At 51.9% G+C, this 15,650-nt stretch overlaps 5 protein-coding genes across 5 annotated transcripts; 3 read left to right on the forward strand and 2 right to left on the reverse strand.

Moving 5' to 3' along the window:
* Positions 1 to 1,247: 1,247 nt before the first annotated feature.
* On the reverse strand, positions 1,248 to 3,862 carry BU24DRAFT_363839 (uncharacterized protein). The gene is made up of 3 exons (XM_033524222.1): positions 3,697 to 3,862; positions 1,710 to 3,526; positions 1,248 to 1,636 (listed from the first exon to the last, which is right to left on the reverse strand). Exons 2-3 carry the CDS (start codon positions 3,459 to 3,461, stop codon positions 1,379 to 1,381), a joined length of 2,010 nt encoding a protein of 669 aa, XP_033386950.1. The 5' UTR covers positions 3,462 to 3,526; positions 3,697 to 3,862; the 3' UTR covers positions 1,248 to 1,378.
* A 383-nt stretch (positions 3,863 to 4,245) lies between these two features.
* BU24DRAFT_418129 (uncharacterized protein) lies at positions 4,246 to 5,476 on the forward strand. The gene has a single exon (XM_033526907.1). It carries the CDS (start codon positions 4,726 to 4,728, stop codon positions 5,170 to 5,172), a length of 447 nt encoding a protein of 148 aa, XP_033386951.1. The 5' UTR covers positions 4,246 to 4,725; the 3' UTR covers positions 5,173 to 5,476.
* Positions 5,477 to 6,426: 950 nt separating this feature from the next.
* BU24DRAFT_418131 (ubiquitin-like protein) lies at positions 6,427 to 8,451 on the reverse strand. Its single transcript, XM_033526908.1, has 3 exons — positions 7,584 to 8,451; positions 7,361 to 7,444; positions 6,427 to 7,043 (listed from the first exon to the last, which is right to left on the reverse strand). The coding sequence occupies exons 1-3, from the start codon at positions 8,161 to 8,163 to the stop codon at positions 6,889 to 6,891; spliced, it is 819 nt and encodes a 272-aa protein (XP_033386952.1). The 5' UTR covers positions 8,164 to 8,451; the 3' UTR covers positions 6,427 to 6,888.
* Positions 8,452 to 10,040: 1,589 nt separating this feature from the next.
* On the forward strand, positions 10,041 to 11,524 carry BU24DRAFT_418132 (uncharacterized protein). The gene has a single exon (XM_033526909.1). The coding sequence runs from the start codon at positions 10,225 to 10,227 to the stop codon at positions 11,407 to 11,409; it is 1,185 nt and encodes a 394-aa protein (XP_033386953.1). The 5' UTR covers positions 10,041 to 10,224; the 3' UTR covers positions 11,410 to 11,524.
* A 956-nt stretch (positions 11,525 to 12,480) lies between these two features.
* BU24DRAFT_447275 (uncharacterized protein) lies at positions 12,481 to 15,518 on the forward strand (the record flags this gene model as incomplete). Its single annotated transcript, XM_033530815.1, has 4 exons — positions 12,481 to 12,532; positions 12,797 to 12,935; positions 12,982 to 13,053; positions 13,162 to 15,518. The coding sequence occupies 4 exons, from the start codon at positions 12,481 to 12,483 to the stop codon at positions 15,035 to 15,037; spliced, it is 2,139 nt and encodes a 712-aa protein (XP_033386954.1). The 3' UTR covers positions 15,038 to 15,518.
* Positions 15,519 to 15,650: the final 132 nt, after the last annotated feature.

The following is a 15,650-nucleotide window of genomic DNA, read 5'->3' on the forward strand; positions in this document are numbered from 1 at the left end:
AAATGCAAATTCTCCGAACACATAGGTAGGTACCTTGTCGATACCAGAAGTGGTCTGTCTTCCCCGGTGGGTGTTGTATCTCTGTTTGAGGCCGTGAGGGGTCGTTCGTACCTGAGGTATATCCGGACGAGGCAACTATAATGGAACTGAAGAAGCGAAGAATAGAGTTTGAATTGAATACAAAAAATTGTGGGCATTTGTAATAGCACCGATCCAGCCTTCTCGTTAAGGATCTAATGAGGGGATGGTTATAGAACTGAACTGTTCGTTATCGTTCGTGGTATGGAGTATAGGGTGGTGGAGCATGTGTGAACGTGTCGTACAAACCATCTTTATCCATCCACCGAGATCCACGTACGGGAGAGGGGGGTTTATGCGATGGAGAAACACGCGTACACTCTTGCAGCTTCATATACTTCGTTTGGCATTTATCCTGCTATTTGCATTCGCAGCTGCTGTGCCTCCGCCATTGTGATGTACATACATTGGACACACTCTGTTAACACAACATAATCACATATACCCCCAACAACAGCATTTGGAAAACAAAAATTAAACTTTCACCAGATCTACACTCTCTTTGGCAATAAAGCTCAAGGATATGTTAGTGGGTATGGGTGTTGACGTTGATCAATTAATTTTATAATTAATTGAACCTCAAGTCTGCGACTATAAACTCTCATTGATATTGTGGTACACATAAATCATAAACCATAAGCCACAAAACAAAAAACACAAATGGAATTCTCGATGGCTAAATGACGGTTTTTATCGAATTTCATTTTTATGCATGATTGCTGTGATTAACCTCTCCTCTACGTATCATCCTCCATTCTCCCGACCATGTCAACGTATTATATCGCACACAATATGCCAGTATGTACAGCACAGCAAAGCAAAGCAAGATCGCCACGCCCTTTCCTTCTATGAGCCGAGAACACAGCCTCACGAACTGTAACTAACCAAGCCTATGCCTTTCGCCTGAAAGACAATTACGCGGAAGAATAGTGACTGGTGGACAGGAGGAAAGAAGACGAGGATGGGTTTGTGGTTTGCGTGTTCTACTTATCTCCATGAAAAAGTTCAAAAGTTCTTTCTCATGAGCTCGATAGAGTATAATTATCTGATAGAGGAAAAGAAAGGGAGTGAGATCTTTTCCGAAAACTTGTTTGAACGGTGTGGAAATGTATTTCATGGATTCGAGGTCAAGGGTGTAATTAAATGTTCTTTTATTTATTTTTGATGTTCGTATGTATGCATGTTTCTCGTGTACACATTTACCGTGCATGTGTGATATTCATCTTCATCGTGCCTGTACCTTCATATCGCTGATGATGATATAAAAAACGCCAACCACAAGAAGCTTCATCCGTCTCCATCACCCGCTCTTCACGCTCACAGCGACGCTCCCGCCCCTCCTCCTCGACCCGACGATGCCGGTGCCGCCCTCGTTCCGCCGGTGCCAGTCGTCGATCTCGCGCCGCACGCCCTCGCGGTAGTCCTTGTACTCCTGGCTGCCCTCCTGCAGTAGCTCGGGGCAGTGGCCGCTGCGTCGGAGGTGCCGCTTGAGGTTCTCCCACCGGCAGTCGGGCTTGAATGTGCAGGCTGGGTGGGGGCAGCGGTAGGGTCGGAGAGTCTGTACGGGACGGCGGGGTTAGTACGGATACTCAATATTCGAATGAAGAAGAATGGAAAGAGAGAAAATGTACCTGATGCGTGCGCTCGTGTTTGCTGAGGTTCGAGCTGTCGGCGCACGTGAAGTCGCAGAAGCGGCATTTGTGCGGCTTCTGGTTGAGATGGAGGGCGGAGATGTGGGTTTGGAGCTGCGTGTGCGTGGTCGTCGTGTAGCCGCACCGATCGCACACGTATGGTCGGTCGCCTGTGTGCGTGCGTTCGTGGTTGTCTTTGGCTTGGTTCGTGGCGAAGGTTTTGTTGCATCCCTTGAAGCTGCAGGCGTAGGGTCGGTAGCCTGCGTGCCCGAGGAGATGGCGGGAGAGCTTGGAGCGCTGCTTGAAGTCCTTCTCGGACGATTCGCAACCTTGCCATTGACAGAAGCAGCGCGTGCAGTGATCCACATGGGCGGACTTGACGTGTTTGTGGAGAGCTTCGGCAGTGTCGAAGACCTGGTGACAGATCATGTTTGGTCCGAGTTGCCATTTGCATACATTGGCTGAAGACGAGTCGCTAGGGATGTCAGACGTCGTAGGGAAGCTGAATCCAGGCGTGGCGCTTGATATGGGTGATATCAAGTTCATGGCATCGGCTTGCACCGCCGAGGCGAGGTAATCCAGCTTGTTCACATGACCCGAGACCGGATTTTGCAGCATATTGAACTGCTGAGCATCTGGCAGCATCCAAGATGAGTTGTTGAAGTCGAACATTTGCGTCTGCATGCTGTGGTCGAGTGGGGTTGTATTCGAGGATAGCGCTTGATCAAGTGACATGGTCGATGGTTGGCTAGTATGTAATCCGAAATTCAGATTACTATACGGGTTTGCGCCACCAAAGGCGTTATCATGACCCAACGACAACTTCCAAATGTCGAAATTCTCTTGAGGCGCCGTCGAAAAGTCTGCACAGGCTCGACTCGGTCCATGACAGCACGAGTGGCCGATGTGGCAGTGGTCGTCTGGGATGTTCAAGAAGCAGTGAGGCGCTGCGGATGTTTGGCCGGGCGCAGGTGACGACTGAGAGCTGAAAGCACTCTCCAGTGATGTGTAGTTACTCGGCGACAGGACAGGCGTACTGAGACTTGACGGCTGGGCCGTCCTATCTCGAAGATCCGTCGTCGCACTGTGGTTCTGGGAGAAGCACGGATATCCCTCATAAGCATCAAGACCTATGTTACCGAGGTGACGGCCCTCTTGGAAGTGACAGGGCGCATTGTCGAAGCAGTAGATGGTGCCAGTGGCAGTAGGAGCAGTATGCGCCTGATGACATTCACTATTCACATCACCCAGGGGGCATGGCTGAACGCCGCACTTCTGGCAGAAGCAGGGGTCGTTGGGGCAGGTCAACTTCTTGCACTCGGGATCCACGCACTCATCCGCACACTGCGGAGTCTGGTCACAGTTTGGATCCCAACACGCATCGTCACCATCGCAGCCGTCGTCGCCCGGGCATGGTACCGGGCAAGGGGAGGTACAAGAGGCAGCGTCTAGCTCACCACAATCTTGGCAGAACTGCTCGAAGCAGATGTCGGGGAACTGCTGGTCTGAGCTGATGGTCACTGGCTCGGTGGCAGAACCCTTCCTGCGTTTCGAGGGCCGCGAACCGTCAGCAGCGTCGCGGGGAGACGGGTCCGGGCAGCAGGATGTGCAGCAGAGGGTTTGAGGGTCGACGTGGCCGACAGCTCCAGCTTGGTGCTCACCGGGAAGGGCCGAGCCAGTGGTTTGACAGTGTTCTGTCACATTTCCGACGTCGCGCTTTGTGCCAGCGAGGGATGGTGTCGAAGTGAACATGCCCGGTTCAGTACAAAAGAGGGAGCTGTCCTCGCCGAAAGTGCTGTCGTTGTCGCAGAAAGGATCTGAAAAAGAGTGAGCCATGATTTCCGCAGATGGCGAGGCTTGAGAGAGATTGAGAGGGTGAGAAATGGAGAGAGAGTAGCGGGGGAGGGTGGGAAAATTATGAAAAGTGAGGTTGTTTGGGTGGGTGAGGTGGTGGTGGTGATGGGTGTCCAGCACAGTACTCACTCACCAGGATATGGGGGTGGATTGCATCACAGCACAGTCAACGTTCAAAAGCTAATGTGGACCCAGAAATCTAGTGTAGAGAGTACGAGAGGTGTGTATGTAATAATCAAACGAGAAATTATGTGGATATACTGGGTAGAGTTCGATAGAGGGTGTTTCTGGGATTTGCGCAGAAAAAGAGAGGAAGAGAGAGTGAAAAAGGCACGTGGGGGCAGGAAATTCAGAATTGGGGTGGTGGACACTCAGCTCTAACGGCCGATCTCCCATTGGTCAGCCTGGCCGAACATCGCTCACCAGGTTTCTTTTCATAGTAAAATTATTACTTGGAGAAATACATCGATCAGTTGACAGAAAAGAAGAGAGAGACTGTATGTATACTAGATGTCATAAGAATAGGGATGTAAATAATGGCATGTGTGGTCGTTTATTGCACACGAACTTGTACCTGGGACTCGGGAAATCCCCACCAACTGCCTCTGCCAAGTCCATGGTTCACCCAATACCCTCTCCCATTATATCATACCTACTCTACCCTATAGCTATACCAATGCAACAACTACTGTTAACATCCAAACATGCCTCTCTGCAATCAAATGGCCACGTCAAAAACTCACCGTCTTCCTCCATGAACCGTTACGACTTCCCTCTAAGCCACACGCTATCAATCCCATATATACCCCAAGGACCGCCTACAGCTTGGCGCCACCCGTTTGCCGCGGGACAGACGGCAAGCTTGAGCTCCCACCTCACCTCCGTCACGACAACAACACTCACCTTACCTACCCACCATACTTTCACATAATAATACACACCCCCATATGAAATAGCATTCTATAATATCATTCCCGTCTTCTATAACATCTACACATACCCCCATTGCGCAACCCTTCCATCGATCGACTGACCATTCCGCCCGCCTAATCGATAGCAACAACCACCTCCCCACGCCTCACTCACCTCCGCATCTAACCTTCCACCCACGGACAACAACAACAACCACAGTCGCAACCACCACCCCAACCCCCCAATCGCAATGGGCAACCTCTGCGGCAAAGAGTCCAAAGACGACAACTTCGCCGGCCCGGGCCGCGTCGTCGGCAGCGCTGCACCCGCCGCCAACAACACATCAACACCCGCCAAAGCGTCACTCCCCGCGGGCGCCAAATCGAAACAGTCGTACCCGAAAGTAGGTGGACCGGGTAGGACGTTAGGAGACTCGGCGGCGGGCGCAGGAGGAGACGATGCAAGGAGCGCTGCTGCGAAGGCTGCTGAGGTGCGTAAAGTGACATCCCTATCATCCTCGTCTTCGTTGTCATTCGACGACTGGGATGATGGAAGGGAAGGAGATGGAGAAAGAGAAGAAGAAGAAGGAAGCGGAAAAGGAACCACGAGGTCGAAGTCGGTGTCGAGATCAAGGACGAAGCCGAAGTTGAAACCGACGCCGAAGCCAAAGTACATGACGACGACAGCGTGGTTTTGAATCCTCACCTCTTCCTCTTCCCTTCTTCTTCTCAACTCACCTACCTTTCCATTTCATCCAATTCCCATACCCCTTCCCTTCCTTCCCCTCCCCTCACCCCCCCAAGAACCAAGGCTGCCACCTTGACTCCCCCAACCACCCACCCAACTTCGCAAACAAGTTCCAACAAGAAACGCAATACACACAGGCACGAGCAAATAAACATCAATCCGCGGCCTCGGCAGGGGACCTCGCGAAGCGGCTCTCGGCGCAGAAGAAGGAGACGCGCGCGCAGACGCTCCAGCGCGCCGCGGACGAGAACAGGCTGCAGCGGGAGGCGGACCAGGCCAGCGAGACGAGGAGGTATGATTAGTTTTGTACCTCCTCCCGCCTCCCCGCCTGTTCCCATCTCGCGGCGACAGGGAGGGAGTGGCGGATGGGTAGATAGGCGCACTTTTCGAAGCGGCGAACACGGCGGGCGAAAAGAGACGGTGGTGAAACTTCTTTTCTTTTCTTTTTCTACATTACCCTTTTTTAACAAATTACAACTGCATGGCGTTATTCACTGTGAGCAGCAGGGGAGTTTTCTCACTTTCTTTTTTTTCCCTTCCTCTTCATGGTCATCGTCATACAAGTTAGTTCTTCGGACAATACGATAACTACGATACACTCGTCTGGATATGACCGTCAAATGACACTTCGTTTCTTCAACTTCACTACATAATCACGTTTCGGGGGAAGAAAAGATGTTCTCTCTCATCGAACAAAGATCTAAATCCTTTTTGCCGTTCTATTCACAGTGACGGGCGACGGCTATGGACGCTTTTCTCTGGATCATCGTCCATCGTCGTCACTACTAAAACTACTACGTCTTCTAAATACTACGACCTGAGTCCAGTTCCAGCAAGCTATTGAAAGTCGAATCGAGCTTCCACTGCTGCCTATCCCCTCGTATATCACCGCTGCGGCATTGTTGTCGTATGTCCGTCCACCTCCCTCCCTCCCTCTCGTGGGCGTCAAGGCTGGAAAAAGGGGAATCAAGCAAAAACATGAGCACAGGAAAAAAGGGAAAGGAAATACGGGGATGAACAGGAAAGGAAAAGAAAGAACAATCAAATAAACCCCCCCTTGCAATGAACAAGAAACAAAGAGCATGTGAAAGCAGCAAAACAGTGAGAACTGCAAATATGGAACGGTGGTCAACGGGAGAGGAACTAATTGTACAGATGCTCTTTCCGCCCGCGCCTCCTCCTCCTCCTCCTCCTCCTCCTCCTCCTCCTCCTCCTCCCATTTCCCCCCCTACCTGTGACGGTGACTGACGAGGTGAAGAGGCGGAAAGAAGATCATCGAAAGTATGATTCGTCGGCCAACATTGTCGACATGTCTATGAACGCCGGGAAGATTATGTCAATCCTGGGTGGGTGATAATGAGCATGCGGGGACCGATTTCCTATACACAAGGTCCCCGTGGAAGAAGAAAGTAACAGAATCAAGATGAGTGGTTCTAGCGCAGCTCCCACAAAACGCACTCCCCATGAAAACCACCAGCAGCAACGTCGCAACAGAGGTGATATTGCGCCATGAACAGTAACGTTGATCAAGCTGATGCCCCGCCGCGACTTTTTCCCATCGCAAGTGAAAGTCGACCATGACGACGTGAAGGAAATGCTCCAGCTAGAAGAACCTTGACGTAAACGCCGAGAATGCTATTTCCGCATCAGAACAATGATAGACGCATCATAGAATCACGCATCGACATCCCGCATGCGATTCATCGTCACCGTCTCTTCGGCGACCGTCCTTGCCCGTCTTGGCGTCTTCCTCGTCGATGAGTTCTTGAGGCTTGACAGTCATGTGAACGACGTTTGGCGCCTCTGTCTGGAATCGGCATTCTGCAAGTCAGGTCAGCCACGTATCTCCGCTTTTTGGACCGATCCGGTCATGGTAGACGAGAATCGTCGAATGCAAGGACAGGCTACATGCTATCTCCGCGCGAGGTTAAGGCCCTGCGCCATCGAATGCAGAACATTCGTGATCCCGCCAAGGGATGAAGGAGCTGGATCACCAGAAGGGAAGGTTTCTGTTCCAAGCATAGAACGATTCGGGAGACAACTACGAGCTGCATCAAGGTGGTACGGGCCAGCCAATTGGTGGGCATTGCCCAGCAAGCGGACAAGCCACGCCAAGAGTTCGAGAATTGTGTTCTTACCTTTGAGTGGCGACTTGTCGTCTAGCATACGTCCAAAGTGAATGAGGCGGATGGAAGTCGGAGCCGTGGGCCGAGGTTCCCACTCTATGTCAAGTAGTCAGCATTGCTCATAGTAGAATGATGTCGTGAAAGTCTGATCAAGTCCAGTCGAGAATGAAATGAACGGTTCAAAAGACTTGTGACTTCTCGATGCCGTGTTGGGCTGCGTCGTTGCGCAACGTACCTTCCCTCCAATCTCGCCATATCAGCTCCTTGAGAGTGTAGACACTGATATTGTATGGGTCCATGTCCTCAACATTGACATTACGCTTCTTCAGGTACTTCTCGTCGATCTTGTATGGATGCCGCGCACCGGTAGTGAGGAGCAGTGTGATGACGACAACGGGGCCATTCGAAGTGTCTGGTTTGGCCGCAGGAGTGTCTGTTGAAGGGCCTATCGCTTCAGTTTCGGCGCGGGTCAATTCATTAGGAGGAGCGGGTTTTTCGGAAGCGGAGGTCACAACGGGCTGGACGGGCTCGACTGGGTCGGCGGCCGCCGGAGCAGGTTGTGATGGTTTTGGTTCTTGTGTCTGCGATGCTGGCTCTGGTTTTGAAGCAGTGGTGGGGGTGTCGTTGGAAGCTGGCTCCGCGGCGGCAGTGGGTAGTGTGCTCAGTTCGACGGGAGGTGAAGTTGATGCGTCGTGACCGGTGTCGGGTCGCGAGTCTGTCTGCTGGGTTGTTGCAGTCTGTGAAGCAGCGGGCGCAGTCGCGGGTGCGGAAGCAGGTGCGGCCGTGGGTGGTTGTTCAGTGGAGGTAGTAGCCATTATTACGATTGATATATTGTTATTATCGGAGGGTTGGCCCTGTTTACCAACGAGAGTGGTGGTGAAGTTGAGGATGGGGCAACAGCAATCCGGGTAGGTATGGCGTGCCAAAGACAGAGGAAAGGATGGAATTGGCGCAAGAGAGCGATGGGAGGTATATATGTGTAGTCAGTGGATACGGGGTGTGATAGCGGATGAGGTCGAGTATAGAGAGCGAGAAAGAGAGGATGGAGGATGAGGATGGGATGAGAATGAGAATGAGGTAGGGAAGGTAGAGAGAGAGAGGCAGGAAGGAGAGTGGGTGGGTAACTATACTATATTAGGACTAGGCCATATATCCACTAACTAGATCAATCTTAGCCCGAGGTTACAAAGTGTGAAAGTACTTGCTTGTCTCGTAGTTTAGTTGTAGTTAACTGAAAGCACAACTGAAAGCGACTCTTCCGGTCGGCTCCCTCTATTCTAAATCAATTCCTCCGAATAGTACTCCGTAATTATATATCTTAGCTCGGTAACAGATCCAACTACTGCACCTACTAATTTGTAAAAGCTTTGCTGAATCTCCAACTCGACCTGAACCTGAACCTGACCTGACCTGCTTTGCTTTCCTTTGGGGGAGGGGGGCCCTAGTCGGTTTCGGCGCAACAGGCTGTGCACGGGGCATAGGAGAGTCCAGCCCACCGTCTACCCGGCCCAGCAATACAAGTAGTTTGCTGTCACAACCGACCAGATACAATCAAATAATGCACGCAAACGATGAGATGGTAGTGTCCATTAGTATGTGAATACGTAACTGATTATTAATTCAGACCTATCAATACCTAGTTGAAGAGATTGAATCTGATTATCAGGATTGATCTTATTCTTGTTCGAGTGTGGCGCTGGCAGTAGTGGCAGAGACACTCCATACATCTCCAGCTTCTCCGCAAAACCCGGCACGAACTCATCGATCGCTGCCGCGCCTCTTGTCTCCACATTATCTTTACATAGATACGTACGGAGTACACACGGAGTACATCTTCCATGACATAACTCTCTCCTATCCAGTCCAGCCAGCCAACAGCAAACAAATAGGTACACACATCAGTAACCCAACAAGCCACCAAACGAACGAGCAAAGACCTGTTTGTATCCGTACGCTAGGTATATGCGAACAACAGGGGCATGTGGCGCACCATCGGGATTGTCGTCGGCCACGACTCCCTTTGGTTGGCCTCTCTCCGCTCCTCTCTTCCGTCCTCCCCGACTTTGTTTCTGTAATGTGTTAGGTATCTAAATATACCATGACAAATACTGCCACTGCTACGGAGTACTGACTTCATATTACTTTCCCCTACAATTGGTGTCTGCGCTTGAAATTACTTTTCCAGTAGAGAGATTCCAGCTTTCTCTTTCAAAGTCAACAATCAAAGGTTACTCGGCAATTTGCTTACATGTGATTGGTGGACTCATCGGGGTGCCGTTCTTGGATGTGGAATTGGAAGTCCAAGGGCTAGAATCCAGGGAACCACTGGAAGTACCCAGGTAACTACTCCGTACAGAACATGTAATTAAAACCCCAACCACAGTTCATGTGAATGCCTAGTATCATTTCGCTAACTCATCTCATCACTGTTCTCCCTTGTGTTTCTTTCCATTCTTTTTCCCGTGTGCGTCTTCTTTTGCAGTGATGGAAATAACTCAATGTCTTCTTCGCAGGTACACACGACAGTCATGTCGTGTAGTCTAGTACTAATTAGGTAGTCTTGCTAGGTAGCTGGGTCGAGCTCTGCCGTTAGTCATCAGGAAACTGAACTGGCCAATAGCAGCTCCCCGGCTTGTTCCACCTAGTTACTCGTGCCACTTTGCATGCCGTCATATCTCGAACTACATCCATCCTCAATTCCAATGTCATACCATACATACGAATAGCTACTTCTGCCTGGTGCACCACCCCAATTCTCACCGTTCCACCTCATAGCGTGTTATTCTACCCTGTCTATCGGAAAACTTACTTGTCTACTTTTTCTTCTCCTTCTAAACCTCAATTGCGCTTGAACAACAGCCTCATCGACGCCCCAAATGGTTCTTCAAGACATTGGCGACCCGCCCCAAGATAACTCGGACGACAGCTACTCTCAGTATGCTTCTCCATCTGGCCGCCGCTTCGACTCCTCCCAGCTTCCACGACCCATCCCACTCATAGCTCCTCTTGTCGGCTCCTCCGAGACCGTCGTTCGCATCAAAACAGAGCAGACCATCAAGTTCGCGGAGCAAAAGGTCCACCGATCCTTGACGCAACCGGAGGCACAGGCCCTAGCTTTCCACCTATATCAACTGGAGAAGAACAAATCCTATTTCGCTGTTGCGGGTGTCGCCGCCGGGAGCTACAGATGGTACACCACCATGGCCGACTTCAGATATCCTTTCTACAAACCGAAACCCGAATCCATCGACCCGAACAAATTTCTCTTCATCCGAGGACCTAATGCCCAATATGCGCGACAGGCGTGGCGCTTTGCAGCGTTCGCCTTTGTAGCTGGACAGATTGGAAAGTTACTTGGAGTCGTCCTCGCCCAACCACTGGCTGCCCAGGCCACTGCTGCCGACCCTGCCCTCGCTCAGTTCTCTACCGATCTCAAGGCGGCGCTATCTATCGATCACCAAAAGGACCGAGATTTCGCGAGCCATAGGAAAGCAGAGTGGGAGGAGAGGATACGACGGAATGCTGGTGCGTCCGCACCGGCGCGCAAAGTAGAATCTAATACCAATTCCCAATACGGAGATGACATGTCTCCCACCTCCGGTGACGATGCTTGGGGCACTACGAGTGGTTCGGATCATTACAGCGACTCGGGCTTCTCTTCTTCATCAACATCACAAGCTACCACCTCAAATCAACAAGCAGCACGTCCCCAACCAACCAATAGCTGGAGCAGACAGCGCAACCGCCGCGATCATGACGATGACGATGCCTCTCCCACTGGTGGGCTCTTCCAAGACGAGGTTCAGGACCAGTCAAGACCCGGCGAGTCGGCATGGGATCGCTTGCGTCGGGGTGCGGGACCAGCAGCAGAACCGCGCCCGAAGCGGCCGGAGCCTACCCGCAGAGAGCAGCGGGAAGGTTCCTCGCTAGGAGGCAGCTTTACCTTTGCCGAGACTGACGATGAGAGGCGATACGCACAGGAGAAGGCCCAACGAGAATTCGATCAGCGAATCGAACAGGAGCGACAGGGCAAGAGCTTCGACGAGGAGAGACGGTGGTAAAACTGTCACGAAAACTCCGTCGCGGTTTGTAAATTTGTAAAATCATGCATGAGAAGCAACGAAAGCTGCAATGTAAATATACTGATACTTTGAATCAACTTTTCCCTTGCCTTCACCTGACTGTTTACAACATCTTTATGTGGCTCGTTGGCACGGCAAGGCGAAAATCAGACCGTCCTAGGTTCCATAGCTCACAGAATCACCCACACAAGGTTTGTTGTTGTTGTTGTTGCTACGCGTCTGAAGCCTGCGGCGTCCGAACCCACTCCCATACGTGCCCGCCGCCTTCACTTACTCTTTGCCACCCACCCGATCCCACACGAAGCAGCACGAGTCCAATCGTTTTCAACAAACTTCTCTCCTGCAAGGTCTCACTCTTTACTCTTCTCTTTACACTCCCAGAAACCTTGAGGAGGACTCAACTTCCTTCTCCGATATCAGATCCTGCAGAGAGAGCGGTATCTCAATACACTTCGACAACACAAGTCGCCGCAGAACCATGGATCCCAAGGATATCGAGGAGATGGAGGAGGTGTATCGTCTCTGTAGAAGAGATTCAATGGTAAGTGCAAATTTCATTGTTTTACAAAGCTGCTCTGGGGTTTGCCGCCCAGAGTCATTTTGGTTTGGAAGTCCATCTGCAATATGTCTTTTTGAAACAGGTAAGATTGGTTTTTGGGAGTTAATCACAGTCGGTCACTTCGAGATACGTTATGGAACCCTTCATATCTGGTCAATGTACGGCCTTTCCGCGGGACTTGGAGCTACGATATTCTGGAAGAGTTGGAAATGTTTCCCTCGGAGACACATGTTGTCAAGTGTGGATATACGGATCAGCCTATCATGACTTTGTGTCATGCCGTCCTGCAGCGAGACGCAAGCAAGACACGGAGCTATTCTCAACGCCTGGACGAAAAAGCGATCACTTCAAAACGATGCGTCTCACTTTCACTCAAACCGACTCAAGACACACCCGCCCATCTCCATATAGGACTGCTGCTGCTCTCACTCACAGCGCAGTCATGGCACATGAGTCTGCTCTCACCATCGTGAGACTTGAGAGGAGACTCAATGAAAGGACTCTTTCACTTCGCTCACTCTCTTTGGCCTCTCGCCCCTCATGGTAAGTAAATTTCCAACTAATCTCCCGCCACCTTCACCTCACTGCTCGGTGAACGTGAACGATTCACCATCCTCAATCGTCTCTTCCCAGCCGCTCACTTACTTGCTCACTCGCTCCCCGGTGGCACGGTCCATCTCCACCTAGAGCTATAAATCTATCACCTTGCCCCTCCTTCCTCTCCTTTTCTTCCCTCACCTCTTCCGCGATCCCTCTTTTGTTGTACACTTCGTGTCAACATAGAGAACAAAGTTGACGGTCATACAGGTACACCATCGCAGAGACCTACACGAGTAGAGTCCTTTTCCACCACTAGACGATTAGACGCCTACATCGCCTTCATTGCCAGCACAGCTGCAAAAGCCATTCGCACCTTCACGTTGCAAAGAAACTCGCATCCGCCTTCGTTCGTCGGTGAACGATAGCCGCCGTCTAAAAAGACGAGCACGTAGGACAAGTACGCCCACCAAAGATCGCCTATCTCCATCGACCAGGTCAAGGCAAGATGTGGACCAACTACGTCGGTAAGTTTTCCAATCCCCGGTCTCAATATCCTCATGTCTGCTCGTCTTCCTTAGGGTTGCTAGAGCACGGCGGATTTTGGGCTCACAGCACCGCTGAACACTCTCCAGAGTGCCGTATCAGTCTACTGACTCAACCACAGCACACCCTTCCCGGCGCGCCCGTCCCTCTGAGGTTGACGAGAGCTATCAGGGCGAGCAGGTTCCTGGATATTTTCCGCCCTATACCGGCAACGGGTTCGCCAGCCACCCCTCCCAACCCAATTGGACTGGACTCAATCAATCCGACCTCTACGAGGCGTGCGAGCGCGACGCAATTCGTCGTATGCAAGAGAGACCAACCATTGCAGAGAGACAAGCCATTGCAGAGGGAAAGCCTCTTCCACCGCGGCCAACCACTGAAAAGAGACAGCGCAGCGACGGCGTTATCACGTTGAAGATTGAATTGACTGAGACTAATGAAAAGCAGATTTCTGACGGTGAAGGTGGCATTATGAGCTTCCAGGAGGCTTTGGAACTCGATTCCCAGGTACAGGCTTTGCAACTCGGCTCCCATGAAGAAGCTGTGCAGCCCAACTATGATGAAGAGGCCTTGGAGCTCGAAGAAGAGGCTCCCGCGGACAGCCTGGACAATCACCACGCCTATCTTGTTCGCCATTTCCGCAACGGCTGGGACAACAGCGGTCTCGCTGCCTCTGAGGTCGAGCCTTTGGGCGAGGCCGACTTCTCCGACGTGGACGAGGGCGACTTCTTCAGTGAGGAAGAATATGAGATTGAAGGCATCGACGATGGAATCTACATGTACGGCGAAGACCAAGAGGATGGCGCTCAGATCGACCACACCGAAGGCTTCGAGAATGACACCAACATCCTTGATGAGGCTGAGGCAAAGCACGACAATGGCCACGAGGATGCAGGAGCCCAGCAAGGAAATCCCGCGCAGCAGACCATGCCCATCGAATTGAACCTCCCCCCGGTCAGATCGTTCCATGAGTATCTGGGCAACAGGGGACTTCCTCAGGAGTTGAAAGACCAGATCTACGGCCACGCCCTCAAGCAGCCATCCGGCATCAGGCCCAAGCTATGCAGCCACAGCAGGGTCAATGCTATCAAATTCCACGATGATGACAACGAGTGCGCCTTCGACAACAACTTCTTCGCCCTCTTCTACACCTCCAAGATGGACCGCAAGGCGAGCATGGCGGCGTTCTACGATGTCAACACCTTCATCTGCAGCCAGGACACTGCCATCTACTTGTCCTATCTCAAGCACGTCGGCCGCCTGGGCTTCATCAAGAAGATGATTTTCGGCGTTCCACTCATCAGAGGCGTTCCAAGAGATGCGAACTCCTCCTTCTCGTATGGAGGTCATACCACCGGCGAATACCAAACCACCAAGATCGCCAGGACCACTCTCCGCGATCTCACTGCCGTGATCAAGCACTTCGGCGACAACCCCCGCAACGTCAACGTCGACTGGTCCACCGCGGGCTTCAGGTCCATCCAAGCCCACCCTCTCTTCGTCGTCGGAGGCCTCCACCTCGTCAACATCTTCATCGTCCTCCTCCAGCTATCCTCCGCCCGCACCCCCATCCCGCCGACATTCGTGCCAGGCGCCCCCCAGCACCGCGTCTCCTGCAACCGCGAGGTCACCGTCTCGGTCCCCTACGCCCGCCTCATCGCCGCAAAGTACGATCTCGAATGGTTCAAGGACGTCACCGACGCACTGTCCCTGCACGTCAAGTTCAGCGAACGCGCGCAGCTCAACATCGACGGCTCGCACGTCATGTTCGAGTGGAAGCGCGGCAACAACGCAGACGTCGGTTCCTCCGTCGACCACTTCAACGCCGTCAGCGTCGCCTCCACCGTCAGGCAGCTCAACGCCATCTCCGTCGGCATGGACAACCTCCGCATCCCTCGCAAGGTGTGCTACTACCGCAAGGACTGCCAGACCGGCGAGATCTGTTGGTACAACCTCGTCTACTGAGTCCACACAGGCTTCCCATACGCCTCGCATGCACGCACGCACGCACGCACGCAAAGCTCACTCACTGCACTCGTAGCTAGCCAACCAACATACATACGTACGCCAGCGCCAGTTGCCAGTTTTGCGAAACGAAACGATTTTCTTAGATTTCCTTTGTATAAGCACATGATATCCAAACGACGACATTAACGGACGTCTGTTCCGAAAGCCCAGGCCACCAGGACCAGCGTGCTGGCTGGCTAGCTCAGTTTCTACCACCAGTATACTTTCTTTTCCACCACTCGAGTTCCTTGCCCGACCGACCGACCTGTTACTAATGGCTTTTCCTTCGGACATGGAGCTTTTTTCCTGCCTTATTTTGGGTGGATGTGGCGGGTTGTCTGGAGGGGGCTTGTGATGGTGATGGGGCATCGGCATGGGCATGATGGAAGGGGTTGGTTGAGCAATGAATGAATGAATGAACGGTAAATCACAATCAATGGTAAATAGAAAAATTCAGAATCTTAAAAAAGATTGGGTCACATATGAATGGTGAAGATGTGTTGGTGTGTGATTTGGTTTGATTCGTCTATCAAGTGATGTTCGTCTCGCAGCTCTGACGTCCATATTCCCG

Source organism: Aaosphaeria arxii (genome assembly GCF_010015735.1).
Source record: "Aaosphaeria arxii CBS 175.79 unplaced genomic scaffold BU24scaffold_2, whole genome shotgun sequence".
In the NCBI taxonomy this organism is placed as follows: domain Eukaryota; kingdom Fungi; phylum Ascomycota; class Dothideomycetes; order Pleosporales; genus Aaosphaeria; species Aaosphaeria arxii.